Source organism: Anas acuta, chromosome 1 (assembly GCF_963932015.1).
Source record: "Anas acuta chromosome 1, bAnaAcu1.1, whole genome shotgun sequence".
Lineage (NCBI taxonomy): Eukaryota > Metazoa > Chordata > Aves > Anseriformes > Anatidae > Anas > Anas acuta.
In genome coordinates, this window is record NC_088979.1 from 204,114,281 (window position 1) to 204,130,822 (window position 16,542).

The 16,542-nt window shown below is 46.2% G+C and overlaps 1 protein-coding gene across 3 annotated transcripts in view; it reads left to right on the plus strand.

Annotated features, from left to right (window-relative positions):
- Positions 1 to 15,891, plus strand: part of PPP6R2 (protein phosphatase 6 regulatory subunit 2) — a 94,263-nt gene extending 78,372 nt beyond the window's left edge. For 2 of the 3 annotated variants that reach the window (XM_068670204.1, XM_068670206.1), the window contains exons 23-25: positions 433 to 456; positions 7,912 to 8,067; positions 9,471 to 15,891. In XM_068670204.1, the coding sequence (XP_068526305.1) occupies positions 433 to 456; positions 7,912 to 8,067; positions 9,471 to 9,522 (232 nt within the window). In that variant the 3' untranslated portion in view covers positions 9,523 to 15,891. The remainder of the gene's footprint in view (positions 1 to 432; positions 457 to 7,911; positions 8,068 to 9,470) is intronic. The other variant, XM_068670207.1, reaches the window with a different exon arrangement.
- Positions 15,892 to 16,542: the final 651 nt, after the last annotated feature.

Below are 16,542 nucleotides of genomic sequence, written 5' to 3' on the forward strand. Positions count from 1 at the left end.
ATGTTTCAGATGTAGTTAGCTAACTTCCCAGATCTGATTTACATGGTAGTTTCTTGTGAAAAGTAAGTAGTTTGGTAAAAGTTCTCTCACTAAGGAGCTTGCAGTCCTGCTAAATCTCACAATTTGATAGCTTATGGATTTGTGTGTTGGGCTTGAGAAATACGCTTTTTATGGTGGATTGAATCTTCTACTTTTTATATGTTGATCTGAATTTTATGTGGGAAACGTGGTGTTCAGTGACTGTTCCCTTTGAATGAGCCTTCTGAATGTCCCTGCGTGTTCACCTGGAAGGAACCCCAGTCGGAGATCAGGTTGCAAAGTTAACTCATTTGTCTGTTTTTTCAGCAATCTTTACTGTTTTCTTCCTTTCTTTGCTCTCTTTTGTTTCTGCCTCTCTTGCCGCCTTTCTCTCTTGCTGTGGGTATTGCTCAGAGTATTTAGACCTGCAGTCAGAGGGTATGTATGACAGCGACGTGCTCAGGGTTCCAAACATCCACCTGACAAGTAGTCGCTCCCGTTAGTTACTTACACTGGGCTGGAAAAAAGAGCTGTTGGACCATTGGGAAAGAAAGCTCATCTGTTCACAATCAGATAAAGCAGATCCTAGAAATAATAAAATAATATGCAGAAATAACTAACCGAATCGGAGGTTGTGTGTAGTCCCTTGTGAAAGCATGCGCACAGTCAGCGTATCCGTTAATGAAACGTGCAAATGCAAATGTGGTGTTCACTCGTTCCATGCATCGTGTGTCCTTGAGCTTCTGCCGTTCCACCTGTTTGTGAGCTCTTTCTGCAAATAGGAATTTTTTATTATGGTTTTAAAGGAAAGTTCACGCTCGGTTCAGGATGACCATAATGAAGCTTTGCTGACTGCTCTTTGCTAACGCACCCACTGCTGGAATCGCTGCCTGCGTTAACTGGGGGCAGGGATAAAGTCTCCTGGGACTTTCTCACACCACCACTAACAAATATTTTTGTTTTACTTGGATGCTGTAATATGCCATGAAATAACACTGGGTATCTTTTCCAATTTTATTTTATTTTATTTTTTTAACAAAGTATTTATTTTTTCTGATGTTTACTTTCTGTTTTAAATCGTGGGTTCTTAATAATTATTTTCAAAAAATCATTCATTTAAATGATGTTTCCCAGCCACTGTTCAGACTAGCAAGACTTTGCTGTAATTTCTGGATGAGATCAGAGACAAAAAGAGAAAGTCACTGTGTTATAAGCACATCTCCTAACTGTCTCATTTGAAGAGTATGTCACAGAAAGTATGTAAACCTTCACGTCTAGAAAGGACAGCTACCTGATGACAGAAATATCATTCTGACCTCTCTGAGCAGGAGGTTCAAGAAACACAGCTCAGCAGGTACCTCCAATCTCCGGAGACTCCAGGTTTTTCAAGTTATGAGCTGTGAGGTATTTTTAGAATACTTGTTTTATTACAACATGTCCTTATTTTACTTACGATTTTAATAATTACCAAAACTTCTGAAAGCTTTCTGCCTCTTGTGCAAGAGGTTGTGTACACGCTGCATCTCAGCAGCACTGGCTGCTGGCAGTGCTTTGTGCCAGAAGGACCTGGCAGCGCTCACGCCGTGACCGAGGGGTCGGCGAGGAGCAGCCGGCACCACGTCTTTGAGCAGCCCGCGCTGGGGGGCTCCCCCGGGCTGTGGGACCGAGGGGTAGACGAGGCTGGGAAGCTCTGCCCGGTGCTGGCCTGGGCAGCCTCGCACCTCTCCTGGTCCTCGAGCAGCGAGACCTGCGCTGAGTGCAGCAGCAAGTAATGGATGTGAAGCGTATGCAACGTGAGCGGTGCTTTTCTGGGGGAAATGGCTCGCATTTCCCTGTCTGTCTGCTTGACTTTTAGCTGTATGATATTAACACAATCTTTTGCACTTCTTTATGTTTTCAAAAGCTGCCTGAAGTATTTCACTGCTGAGCTGTTCAAATAAGGTTTCTGTGCAGATCCTTAGAAGATGAGCTGCACATTAGAAAAAATATTAAAAAAAGCACACAGCTTTTGCTGTGTGTGGTGATAGTGGGCTTGGGATGTTTGTAACTTTTAATTTCTTTTTCAGTTTATTAACCTTACCTGACTACTCATGCTATTTTTTCTTAAACCTTTTTTTCTTTTTTTTTTTAATTGTCCAATGTGTTCATTCACTGCCCCCTTCTCCCCACTGCCTCCTCTGCTGGATGGTTTGATAAGCAACTGAAACAAGCAAATTTAGAGGGGAGGCTGGAATTCCTTCTGAAAAGTGCTGCTTGCTATCTGCTAAAAACAGATGCATTTCTTTTGTGCCAGTATAATATCGACTCTGATTTTGTACATTCCTGAGCTTTGGAGGCAGCCGCTGTAAGTGCCACAGTGGTTTCCTTAGAACCGAGGTGAAAATGAGACAAAACCAGCAATTTCTGCCATTTCTGCAAATTTAGCGTTCCTGCAAAATCACGGTAGAAGTCTCCTCTTGTTTCTGATCACATGCAGTTCTGGGATGAAAGCACTAAACGTGGGTTCTGGCAGCAGTGAAAGCCTTACACCCTCCTGCTGGCACAGCTCAGACGCAGCGGCCGGCGCGGGGCTTACGTGCAGCAGAGACAAGCGCCCTCCAGTTCCCCAGGCCGAGCGGAGTTACGTTGTCACAGTGGATGTTTTGAGCTCTCCCATTTTGGGATGCGTTTTTCTGTCCTGTGCCTGCTGACTGCCCACCCTGCATGCCATGCCACGACGAGCATGATAAAGCGGCGCGAGAAGCGGGTGCCTTGCTTCTGTCTCACGTCTCTGCCTAGCTGGGAAGAGCTGCTGGAATGCTTTGAAAAGATGATTAGGAGAAATGAGCATGCTGGGGAAGATTGGGCATGGAGCATGCCTCCAGCTTTTCTGTAACATTTGGCTGCATATCGGTGTATTTTTATTCTGAGAGTGGAAGTGGCGCGACTAATCCAAGGTCCCGCTGCACCACGTTTTCAATCAGAGGTGAAGGTTTAGTGCCAGAATTGGCATAGGTGGGATCTTGATGCCAACATGTATTGGCCTTTCTAATGTAAGCTTGCATGTACATTTGGCATTTGGACCTCCTGTGTTGGTGACCCCGTGTAATCCTCACCCAGCACCCACCTTGCAGCCCGCGGGGCAGCGCGCGTGGCCTGGGGCTGCTGCACCTCTTACGTTGTCTTCTGGTCGGTTGTTGCAGAGTCTGGCTTTTAAGGACTTGCTTGTGGGCTCCGCATGAGACTTGTGTTTAGGTACGCTTTTTATCCAAGTCTTGCTTCTTCGTTCATGGTGCCACTGTTTTTCCTAGTGTGTCTTTACAGTGTTTTGTTGTCCATGATACTTACTGACTGTTTACCAAAGAGACTAGAAAATACCCAAAGTGTATCCCAGGAGCCACAGTAGTGGGCTTCAGAGGTGGGTAGAACTGAACCCCAGCTGAGGCTGATCCATTCAGTGTCAAATCTTTCCTGAATTACTTAAAGCTCATTTGTGACTACAGCCTGAGTTCTTTGGTAGTGAGATGTAGATCAGTGGGACTTGGCCGCAGGAGAAACTGCGTTAGGTGCCGTAGCGTGGTGGTACAATTCAGAGCCAGTTTGGCATATCTGAACCCCCAGCAAAGCCAGGACAGCTTAATTTGTCTTGCTAGATGCAAGAGGCTCTCAGTAAACAGTAGAAAACAGATGGAGAAGTGTGGTTTGTGGTAGTATTGTGGAAATGTTACAAGAAGTGAAACTGGGCAAAAGAGAGGTGTTCAAAAAATTGCAATGCTAAAATTTACTCCATAAAGCTAGTGGAAATCTACGGGTAGAACTGATTTGATATCAGAAGATATCAAGCTCCTGATGTTTTCATCTTCACAAACAGAACAGCATGTTCCTGTGTTTTAATTGGGTGTTAGTTTTGATACAGGATGGTTTTGTGACAACCTCAGTAATTACGAAATGTGAATGTCCTTGTTTAATCCTGTTTTTCTAGGAAGAAATTGCACTGCAAGGAAAACAGTAGTGTTGTTAGGCTGAGGAAGCTTTGCATTTGCTGGATTTGGGCACTAAAGCAAAAAATAAACAACCATTCTGCAGCACCTGAGGTCTGCAACGAGGATATAAAATATTTCTTGTAGTACGTGTAATATATTATGTGGTGTAAATGCTGAGAACTCCATGCAATCTATTTGCAATTTTTATCTAAAAAAACAAGTTTGTGTAGTTGAATTTCATTAGCTGAGACAGCTCTGAGTTTTCAGTAGCATGTGAGAAGCAAATCTCTTCAGAGAATTCACACGGGTGCAGGATGAGCAAGTCACAGACCTTGCACGGGATCGTCCTCGTGGTGCTTCTAGCAGAAGGTGAGAAATTCCCCAGGGGCAGCTGGAAGTCAGGGTTCGTCTTCTCAAGCCTCCTGTCTGAAGTGATGTGTGTGCATTTGGGAAGTGGCACTGAAAGCCTTCTTGAAGCCATATATAGTACTGGTGCAGCTTCCCATGAACTGCCTTGCCTTCTGGTTTGTTGGTTTAAGCACTGAAGCTGTTCACTTCTCCCAGCAGTGAGGCAGTACGTGTGTACGTGTGTGTGTGCACAGGTCTTGCACGGACACTAGGGACTTCAGCCAGAAGGGTTTCGGTTGCCTTTCTGGTTTTATATGTGTGTATCAGTTAACACAAAATAACAGCTTGTCAAGAAGTTGTGTTATAAATACTCCTTTCCTTAAAATCAGCGTTGTGATTTATCACATCGTTATTCTAACAAACCAAGGTGCTTGGCAGTACCCATCACCCTGGATTGTGCCTTACGATAGGAACCTGCTGCCTAAGGACAAACCAGAGATGATGTGTAAGGTATGAAACACATCAGGTAACCATGAAGAGTGAACGGGAATGATTTAATTGCTTCCCTTTCACTCTCCTTAAAATCCCCTGCCGTGCTCCCAGCAGTCTGTGACGTGTCACTCGAGGCTGTCCCCCCCCAGGTGGCCGCAGCTCCCCAGCTTCCAGGTGCTGAAGTGGCTCCAGCAGGAGCTGCTCCTTGCCATACAGAGCACAGTTACCTGCCCGTCCCCGAGATCCCCAGCTCGTTGCTTTGCTGGCTTTCTTCACTTCCCTAGACGCCAGGCAGCAGTCTGCTGCTGCCACACACCTTCTGTCTCTAGACCTCAACATTTTTAGTGGGGACTGTTAGTGTTAGGTTAGAGGTTGGACTCGATGATCTTGAGGTCTCTTCCAACCTAGAAATTCTGTGATTCTGTGATTTTCTTCTTCAGGCTCTCCTGTGAAGCCCTGCTGCGTAAAGGCCAAGTGGGGACTGTCCCATTGAGCATGGTGTGAGTTCACCCGTGTCCCACTGAGCAGGGCAGGCACAATAATGGTGCTGAGTGTGGTGCAGCCAGGCAGGGGCACGCCAGCAGCCTCTGCTGGGGCAGTCCAGAGGCAGCAGGAGGAGACGGCTCCGTCTTACCTTATGCAGGCTGTGTCCTAACGCAGGGGTGAGAATGCCCGTCCCTAGTAACGCAGGCCGTACCTTCCAGTCTTATTTACTGTAAGGCTGGAGAGTCTGGGCAGTCAGCTTGTGCTCTGGGGGGGAAGCATCTCAGAAAGCACGGCAGTGTTTGCAGAAAGAGAGAGGCCTCTGTTCTAAGTGACCTCCAGACAGCAGTATTTACAAACTCGGTGGTTAATTTGCAGTTTGGCCACAATACGGAGCTTAGCGAGCACAAAGAGAAGTGTCCAAGTGTGCTGGAAAGCCCCGTGGGCACGGCCGTAGGTGGCATTCACAAGTAGTTTGTGCTGAGTGCTTGGCCGCTGTGAAAAACGGCGCAGTTGTGGGCAGACTTCGAATGCTGCTGGGAGACTCGCAGGAGAGGCTTGGAGCTCACAGGACCTCGTTCTTCCTGGAGCAGGGAGAGGTGGAGACCTGGCTGCGGAGCTAACCCAGCAGAGGCTGCGGTAGGTCCGGGCGTTGCTGCTCCTACCTTGTCGTGCTCAGCCTGCCGTGGCCGAGCTCACGGGACATTGGTTGTGTTTGTTTGCAGGCAGCTGCCTCTGCCCAGCCCTGCTCCGAGCAGCACGTCGCAGGGGCAGCACGTGGCAGGAGGTTTGCCTCTGGGCACCTGCAAGTGGCCCGCGTGGATGGTGGCGCTGGCAGCAGGGTTATACCCATCCGCTAAAAATAAGCTGGGCAGAGGAATAGAAATGCGAAGTATTTATAGGTACCGGAGTTTATTCTAGGCTAGAATTAGGTATTGTCATGAGCCTCCTGCATGTTCCACACAACCCCTTGTTTTTCACCCCATTCCTTTGGCCTCTGAGTGTCCTGCGTGGCCTCGCGTGTCCAGCCTTGCTCTTCGTGAGGCTGTTGAGGAAAGATAAATTTCCATCGCCCTGCAGCGGTCAGGTAACCTCGGGACTTCATAAAACTGGAATCCTTGTGTCATGGAAATTGTAGTGATTGAATTTAAGAAGTTTATCTTTGAGCAATTTAAATGTCATGAGCTCAAGTTTCTTGTGTGGGAAGTCATTTTCTAATGACATTTCTGGCAACTCGGTTTAATTCTCTGCTGTCTCAACTATCCCCTGCAGTTTCTCTGAAGTGTATTTTTGTACTTGTGGTATTTCCTTTTAAGAGCACATCAGCCCTTTAGGAAGATAAATGTTTTGATCTCATTATTCCGCATTTTTTATGTATTTTTTTTCACGAGCACACAGAAAAGTAGCTACAGAAATAGAACCTGGGTCTCCGAATCTGGCCTGCCTTACTTCCCAAGCTGAACACGTCCGTGCTTTCTGTATGCATTCTGTGTTTTGCTGGGAGCCGTGACAGGATTCCAGCCCAGTCATCTGCTGAGGTTTCCTTCCATTTTTGTAGGCATGCCCTCCGAAAGGAGGAGAAATTTTTCTTGACTGGGTTGAAATGGTGTGGAAGATGATTCACAGGCAAAACTTTCCTCTGCCTTAGAAGGCAACAAATAACAATGTGCACAGAAATCACTTCTCCCGTCAGAAACGTCGGTCTTTTTAATACAAACCTAGGTGTTTGGGAGGTTTTGTGCTAGCAGGTTTTTATTTTTTCAGGATCTGAGCTTCTGTTTTTGTTGTAGTGAGACGTCATTGGACATGTTACCCCTCCAGCATGGGGATCTGTCATGGTGTGTGTTACTGCAAGCAAGTCGGTTTGGCTGTGGTTGGCTTCCGAGGGTACCACCCGTGAGCACCCAGTGGGTTTTTTGTCTCCCTCAGCTTTAGGTGCTGTACTTCAGTTTAAGCCCTTTCTAAGTGCACACAGAAATGCCAGTTCCCACCCCGTAACAGCACTCAGATTACAGCAGGACAGGTGCCTGTGCTAGGTCAGGAAGGTGCTTTGCCAGAACCAGGAGCTCAAAGAGCCACAAGCTTGCAGGATTACCTGGAGGTGGTGGGTAGCAGAGGGCAGCTCCAGGAAGGGTGAACGGCGGTGGTGTTCTCAGAGCCACGGCCAGGTAAGCGGCGTGACGTTGGTTTATTTATCTCAGGAGTGACCATGATTTTCTGGACCTTCTAAACTTGCAAAGTTGTGGCTGAACGTGCTTCGTGTGTGCATCCTTCCTGCTGCTTGTTTTCTGTGTCACTCACAGGAGAGAGCACCAGAGGTAGCTGCAGTGGGTGACAAAGTGTCTTGTTTGCAGGCAGGGGGGGTATGTTGGAAACTCTTAGGACCAATTTTGCTGCAGGAGACAAGAATGTCTTTCTTGAGGAGCTACCGTTCCTCCTGCAGTATACATACAATGCTTTTAATTCCAGTTTATTTTCAGTTCTTACTTCTTTGTGAGAGTTGTGTGGCCTGTGCTAGGAGAGGAGGAGGAATATACATTTTTTTTCTGTAGGAATTTAAGCCCCATAGATTGGCATTTTAACATGAACTTGACTTCTCCCCACACAGTGATGCAGACTGCATGGTTATTGATAAGCTGGCCATCACGGACATGGGAACGACAAAAGCTTCCAAACCACTGAACAACGTGGCCCAGCACCCGGAGGAACACCAGAACACAGCGGCTGTTGTTACAGCTGTCACGGAAACAGCCACAAAAGACAGGTGAGCTGGCCAAAATTCTCCTTTGCTTGCCTGTGCCAGAGAGTTGATTTTTACTTTGTCACTGATTGTGGTTATTCTACCACTAATGTGTGGTCAGTGCTGCACACTGAGTACATCTGGAGTGCCCTGGGGTGCATTATACTGCTGGGAGTGCAGAGCTGTTCCTGAGCTGTACTGCATGCAACTTTCAGTCTCCTACAGGCTCTGCCAAATCATCCGTTAATTAAAATAACAGACTGCTCATTTCTTCCTCACATAGCAATTATTCAGGTTGGTTTGTTCAGGTGAATGTATAGACACTTACAATTAAAATGGTGTGGGGAAATTTGGGAATGTGTTTTGTTAGCTGAAGCTGGAAGGAATCTAGAGGAGAAATTATTTCATAATTGTTGTGATTTTTACTGTTTAGGCCTTTTTTTAAATATGGAAACCAACCATTCTGAGCACCTAGTGCTGTCACCCTCGTAGCTTTGCTGTGGCTCCTGTTTTTGGCCAGCGAGCTGTGTAACAATGAGGTGCTCCTGCTCATCTTGAACTAACGCATCTGGCATGGCTCATCCCTCCTGGGACAAGCTTGCTGATAGGTTCAGTCTCAGGTGATGGTGCTTAGCTGGAGCCAGACATCTGGGCTGTCCTGCAATGATTATCTTCTGCTAGATGCTTGTGGTGAGAGGAGGAGGTTCTGACAACTGCTTTGAGCTTCATGCAGCGATACACTGAACTCCATTAGCATGGAGCAGTATTGGTTATCACATCTCCCCTGTACAGCTTCTGTGTAGCTTTCGAGTCCACAATTTGCAACCAGAACTACAAATTCCAGTGGTGGTCTAACACATGCCAGTGACCCCATCGGGTGGTTGTTCACCACCCTGCTCAGGTGCTGCCCTGAGCACACCAGCAGGCAAGGGGACATCCACACGGAGCTGAGGGTGACAGTGAGGCCGGGACAGAATCCCCACAGCAAGGTGCCTGGTCCCACAGGACCCCATCCAGCAATGGCCATGCACATCCCAGTCCTGGGACGTGCCAGGGAGCCAAGGCAGCAGCTCTGTGCCAGCAGGGCGCTGCGTGCCGCGGGCAGGGCTGAGCGCCAAGGTGCTCTCGGGACACGGTCGCGTGTGTTCCAAACTCCGTTCAGCACATTAATTGGTGTTGTGCAATCAGCAAAGTGGACTTCCCAGTTTCTGTTTTGATTTCTAAATGTGTTTTGTAAAAGATTCGGAAGAGGTTCTGACTAGGAAAGCTAACAAAGTTTTCGGAGGTCAAAGAAACAAAAATAGAGGAGGGATGGCTCAGATACTGCTGCAGAGGGAAGTACACAACCAGGATGAAAGTAAGCTTTAGGGGCGAGTCTGATCCAGTAGCTGTATTTCTCTAATATTACTCTTTGGCTTTGTCTTTAGGAAAGAAGAAGTCTTGCCCTGTGCTGAAGCCACATTAAATGGCCCTGCTTGATGAAACAGATGCAATGGGACGTGTGTGATCCAGGCCAGGCTGCTACCTGGTGATGCAATTTGTCAATTTTTTTTTTTCATTTTAATTTTATTTTTTAATAAATGCTGCATTGATGAGAGAGCTGGCATTCAGGACCAGACATGCAGTTTCAACACCAACAATCTGTTCTGAAAGACACTTGCATTGTCTAAATGTAGCATTGATCAGTTAGTCATCACAGGAATGATGGGGTTCTTCCCAAGCAAGCCTTCTGCCTAATTTTAGTTCCTTGTCCCCTTCCCTCTCTCCCTTGTTTTTGTTTTGTATTTGGGGTTCAGTCCTATTTTCTTAGTGTTATTGCACACAGTATTCAGCTTCTCTTCAGAAAGGTAGCAGGTCTAACGCTGGGACTTGGACAGTGCACAGGAGTCCCGCAGTCGTGTGACCAAAGTTCCTGATGGAGCTGTCTTTGGGCAGCATTTGCACCGCTTTTGTATAGCAATAAAGCCTTATCAGAAACATTTCATAGGAGGAAAAGATGCAAACACTTTAAATGGGATGAGGCAGGGAGGGCTTTTATTTTACATTTTTGTGGGGTGGGAGGGAAATCATTGACATCATCCCAAGCCAGAGGCCAGGTAGCTAACTTACCGTAATGCTGAACCGTCTTGAGAAGCGGGAAGTCTCTGCATTCCAGTGAATTGCTCAGTGCTCTCTCTCGGGAGATGGGACAGTTCACTGCAGGATCTTGGGTCGTTTAGCAATTGGCCTCTTCTGTCCGAGCCATCAAAACTCAACTTCCCGGATGTCGTCCTCAGTTGGCTGCAGAGTATGCAAAGAAGGTAGCGTGTTGTTTGCCAGCTGAGAGGATAATGATCCACTGGACTGCTGCCGTGCAGGAACAAGAGCAGATATGGCACAAACAGGTTATCAGGTGTTTGCTGGCTTTTTGGAGACTAATGTATTTTCAAATTATTATGGAAATCCTTTTCTGTTTGTTTTGTTCTGTTTTTAAAGTTTTTAATGGATGCAGGAACAGCAACACTTTTGCACTTTGTACCTAGTGACAACATTGGAGAGTGAAACGGCCCCAGCACAGGACTCCTGCTGTTCCTTACCCCCAGGCAGTCGGGCATGGAGAGGTTGGGGGGGACATGCTGCTGCCTTGGGATGGTAGAGTACAGCAGTGTGGAGAAATGGACTGCGCTTCAAACTGCCTGGGAGCAAGGTCAGTTAAAGATGTGTACTTGACCCTGGAACACAGGATCTTCTGCACAGGCTGAAGGACCTACTCCTGTAAAGACTGCACCAGTTTCAGACACAGGTCTGCGCTGGTTTGTGCTGGTCTCTGCATTGAGCTTGTTCCCAGACTGGACTTGTGCACATAGATGATACGGGTGTAGATGTTGGGCCACTTGCAGAACCAGGCTCGGGCTGGTAGCAGCAGATCGCCGTCACCAGTGCTCGTTCTCTACCCCTAGACTAGATACAGAGCTGGGCCTGCTTTTGTGTGTAAGCTGTATGCTGAAATCCACCTGTCAAATGTTAAATGCCGCTTATTTTATTAGTCCAAGATCTAAGCTGGAAAATCATTCACTTTGGAATAAAAGCATGAAGCTTGACACATAGGTAGCCAAATAGCTTATTTTCTGATATACTCTCACTTGTGCATAACGAGGGACTTTACCCTGTGAGTATGAAAAAGTACCTCACACAGATCTGTTGTTATGAGCAAAGGCATCCTAGCCAAACTTCAGTCTTTTAAAAAAATACTTTATTTTTAACTGTGATATGTATGTAGTGCATATGAAAATTTCTTAACTGTGTTGAGAGGTGGTGTGTGGGGGGGAGTGAGATGAACAAAATGTTTTCGCTGTTAGAGTCAGTCTGTTCTGCTGGATCAGTATCCGACGGTGACGTACCCACAGCACGAGGCTATCATATGCCCAAGGATTACATATTTCCATTTTTGCTCTTAGGGAAGGTTGAGGATTTGATTTGTTCAAATGCCAGCTATGGAGATTAGAGCGCAGAAAGCAGGATGAGATTACGCTGTGCATCGTTGAAGTTGCGTGCTGGGGTTGTGGGCCCCTTGTGTGCTGCTGACATAGCTGTGATTTCTCTCAGCTGCAATTACTTGGTAAGCAGGTGCTTTCATGGCACAGTACTGTTGTTCTGGAAGTCTTCTCACTCCCTCCTTGTAATTTAAAATAAATAATTTAAAGATACGTTGTGCTAGAAGGAGAAATCTCACTTTCTGCTTCGGTTACCCCGCTTGCTATTTAGAGATCAGTCCCACTCTTAGCCCGGATTTTCAGAAGTGATTAGTAGCTTTGAGTTTCTAATTGGAGACACATTAAAGTCTTAATTTTCAGAGGATTGGTGCTAGAGATTTTCTGAAAATCAGGTTCTTTTTAGGGCGTTCTTTAAACACCCAAAAGTGAGACTATGAAAAATCATTCATCAAATACAGACAGCATCAGTGCAACTGATTCCAGCAGCTGATTGAAGGCCGTGGTTGGGCTTCAGTCCCAGTAAATACCGGGTGATGACAGCAGTTCCTTTCCAGTCTCTTCTCATGCACTGTTCCTGACTGTAGTGCTTGCGGGCTCCGCCGTGTTACAGCTATGACCAGGTCTGTTCAGGACTGCCAATAGCAGGCACAATTTGATCTTTCTCATGGCTTGATACATATCCAGCTACCTTGTTAGACTCACAAACGATCTTTGCATTAGGTTCTCATAGACCGGGGTTACCTTAAATCATCATGCTGGCTGATGTTGCAAGGACACTGCTTCGTTGTCCCTACGTGACCTGTTCGTGATGCCTTGGTTTGGGGAGCAGTAACCTCCACCTGTGAAGTGGTACTGAGCAGCTGGCAGCAATAACATCCCGAAGTGTTTCAGAAGGATATGCAAGGACGTGTCTGTCTGTGCCTTTTGTTGCATATTCTCAACTTGTTGTTCATTATCTGTTGGCTTCGAGTCTATAAATTTAAATGAAAGCTTTAATGATGTATTTACAACCTTCCCAGTAAGCAGATCTAAAAGTATAGTGTAGTTACTGAGGGGATCGTTACCTAAGTTCATTAACTTGATTGCTTGTGTCCGGTTACTTATGTGAAAAGACAATTTACCCATAGTTAAAAAGACTGTAGAAATGCGTAAGGTCTCTTGCTTTTGTGACGGGGGGTGTGATTCCTCCCCATTTGGGATTTAAGCTCTGAACTATACCTCACTGGTACCATAGGATTGTTCTTCACACCAGCCAACAAACTGATCTAGGAGGAGTTTCTGACCCCTGCTATCTTGGAGTCTGAAGCTCAGACCAGGTCCAGAGTCAGGTGATGGCTTCTTCACCTGGCTCAGGTGGTTTTTATAGGTAATCTGGGCATGCAATTCTTTCTCTTTGTGGATTGGAGCTTCTCATGGCTCTCGAGTCGCAATGTGTGTGTGCAGGCTGAGGGTTCCCACTGCCTCTCTCGCTCCTCGTTGCTGGCTGAGCTTTCTTGCTTGCTGTTCCAGACTCGTGCCAAAGCTGCGTGGCAGCTGGGCGGTCTGACTGCTCTTCTGTTTTCAGGTGACCTTAAGGCACGACGTTCAGGGACGTGGCAGCAGCTGGGTGAACCCTTCCTCAGCGCAGCCCAGCGCTGTGTCCGTGGTGGTTGTTCCCAGGAGAGGCGTGTTACCTGCTCACTGAGCAGGCAGTAAGGGAAGGGCTGTCACTCAGGGTCGGAGCAGGACATGCTGTCTTCCAAAATGGATCTATGTAACCCAGCTGCATCCTTTAAAAAACCATCAACCTATGCTAAGATACTTGGTCAGAAGGCAATGAAGATTAAACAGAAGTTGTATTTAGCACTGTCCTTCCTCATTTATGTGCAGTATTTTGAATCTGTCCATATCTATATGGTATATATAATTTTAGTTTTGAATATGTATACTGATGAGTGTGTATATAGATATATATTTGCAATATGTATTATTCCATGTATATTTATACACACACAGTTGGATATTGTAAGAAACCTGGTGAAGCAGAGACTCGGAGCACAGTGAGCCTGACTTTTGTATGTTTGTAAAGGTACATGGTCAATAGCACGTCACAGACAACCACTCATTGTACAAGCCCAGAAGCAGCAGGGCATGCCTTGGTCCCGTGTTGCTGCTCAGACATTCAGTGCTTCTGCCCAGCTGGGGTTTCGCGATTTTATGCCCAACCAGGTGTTGATGGAGAGCGGCCACGTGTGCTGCGATCCCTGATGTCACTCCTGGTGACAACGTGGGGGCAGGGGAGCAGGGGGCACGGCTGTAGGGACTTGCGATCAGAAAAAACCCTCTGCTGCAGGAAGGTCAAGCATAACAAGTTTGGAGCCATAAGACATGATCTGATAGATAAAAACTTGGATGATTTGATTTTTTTTTTCTTTTGAATCAGAACTATTCAAATTCTTTTACGCTGCTCACTACAGGCTTTTGGGGTTGGTGAGGGGAAAACAGAGAGCTACGAAGCAGGCTGGTGCTAGGTGTACCCTCGTCAGACCGAGGAGGGGATTTGGTGTTGGGTTTGTGGGTTTTGAGTTCCCTTGCTGTCCCAAAGAGATGAGGTCCTCTCTAAAACTGTATCCACACAGGAGCACGTGCACCGGCTCAAAATGAAAGTTTGGGTGAGATAGTCTGCAGGAAAGGGATCAAATGAGGGAACAGGAGCGCAGTTTTTTCAACACTTTCACCAGTCTTCTAACAAAATTTTCTTACACAAATATATAATTTATTGATTCTTCTCTTAAGTTGTAAGAGTAAAGGCAGACAAGATCCCAGCTGGTCATCTGGATGACATGGCCTCAGCAAAGATTGAAATAAATTTCTTGAGTGTCCCAAGGTTTTGTTGCTCTCGTTGCCTTTTACAGATCTGCAGCTGGCAAGCCGAATGGAAACCCAGTGGGCGCACAAACTAAAAAGCAAAACCCAACAACAGTGGAACCTCAGCTACCTATTGCTGGTGGAAAGGCGCTGGGTGTGCCGCACCGCGCGGGGGGGTGAGCACTGAGGGTTATTCATCAATACATATCTAAGGGAGGAACGTTGAGGTGGCTTTCTTGTTCTTCACTGGCATCTCAGAACCATTTCTCCAAAAAGGAGCCAGTGAGCTGTAACTGAAATCAAGATTTATCAGTGGCACCACAGCAGGAGACCTCACTGCCAGCCGCTGGGGGTGTGCTCTGGGGACCTGGCTCCATCGCCCCTCAGCCTCGGCTCATCCCATCCCACCACGAAGCAGCCTCGTGATGGGGCTTCTTGCCTTTTCCCCTTTGTTTGCACTTCTCTGGCACTCTATCTTCAGTAGTAGTTTAGTGGTAAGGTGTTTTCAGACTTGCTAAGCCCTGTCTTAGTGTAGTGGTAATCAGAAGGAAGCTGAAGGACCTTCCTTTTTGTCAGTCATTCATTTTGTCTCACGGGGGAAACAGCTGCTGTGTGGCAGAGTTCCCTTATTTCTGTAGATGTTGGTAAAAACCAACGTGCTGTGCCAGTCGTGGTGGAGGAGGTGCCACAATCCCTGCAAGTCCTCGGGGGGTGACCGCGCAGTTTGATGTCCAGGTTAATTATTCGTGATGATATAAGATAATCTCATATTTTGGCAATGTAATTTTTGACTTTTTTTGATACTATTTAGTAACTCACACTGCAATTTTCAGTCATTTAAAGACTAAGTTATTTTTTTCCACGTGCTTTTCCCAAAGCGGTGATCTCAGCCTGAACCATGTTCAAAACATACAAATTTGTAAACAGTTAAACTTATAAACAGTTTATAAACAGTGATTTTGTTCCTGTAAGCAGTTGATTTTGTTGTTATAAGAGGTTTTGATGTCATTGCAAAAAAGAGATAAAACTAGACCCGCTGTTTACAACAGCATCTTAATTTTTATTACTATTTTTTTTATTTTTATTTTTTTACCATAATTCAGTTCTCTCTGAAGTCCTATTCTGCCACAAACTTTGCTGTTGGAAAAGTACCTGTGTCCCCGGTTGCAAGGCAAGCATAATGCACTTACACGCTCTTTTGCCAGTCCCAGCTGTAAAACAAGATTTTTAGATGGTTCTCCCAGAAGTGAAGTTCTTCATCTCATCCCAGTCCCTTGGTGTTAGGGAAGAGCACTCACTAGGGCAAAGCATTGAAGGGGCCGAGTGGTATTGGGCAGGTTCATGATTTAGGGGGTAGCTGTTGGCCTGTGATGCAGTAGGGTTTTTCTCTGGTTTGGGCATTACAGCCCATTGAAAACAAACAACCAAAAATTCTCCCTTGTTCTGAGAAGGTCTTACAGCTTTCTGCTCAGATTGTGTGGGCTGGGGGCTTTAGTTTAAAATAAATAAGTAAAAAATGAGTGTGTTGCCTAAGAAAAGAACCGAAGGAAAATGGGGAGCGCTGCTTGTGTCCCTCTTGAGAACGCCGTGCCAGGCAAGGGCTTCAACGAGGTCTCGCTACGTTCAGTGCTGGGCACAGAAAAGTCCCAGGAGCTGCGTAACTGTGAATTGGTGGTGCTGAGTGCTTCAGAGTGGCCTGAGAAAAGCTGTCCCTGTCACTGCAGGACACATTCCTCATCGCTGTTAGCTTCTGGCTTCCTGACAAACACGGTGTTACAGCTTCTTTCTTCTCTAGCCTTGTCCCAACTTGCATGGTTTCCTTAATCAGCGTGCAGAAGGATTTGGTTCTGCCTTGTTACTCAAACCTGTGTGTGCTCCGTAGCGTGGCTGTGTGGAGTACAGTGAAAGCTCTTGGAAGCATTTAGTCTTGCTTTTCAATAGAACCTGGGCAGTGCAGAGCTGAAGGCTCTCTGGAAGCTCATTAAGAAATTAAGAAATGTGTCTTCTTGTCATAGTGCTTTTTTTTGTTTTTTGTTTTTTGTTAGTTAAAAGATGCCTACATTGTTCAAAGTAAAAATTTGTTTTCTGAACAGTAAAACTACCTAGACCCTCCTGTAGCTAATTGAATCTTAGAAGGAGACATTTCATATTAAATATGATTTCTTGATCTTCAATACTA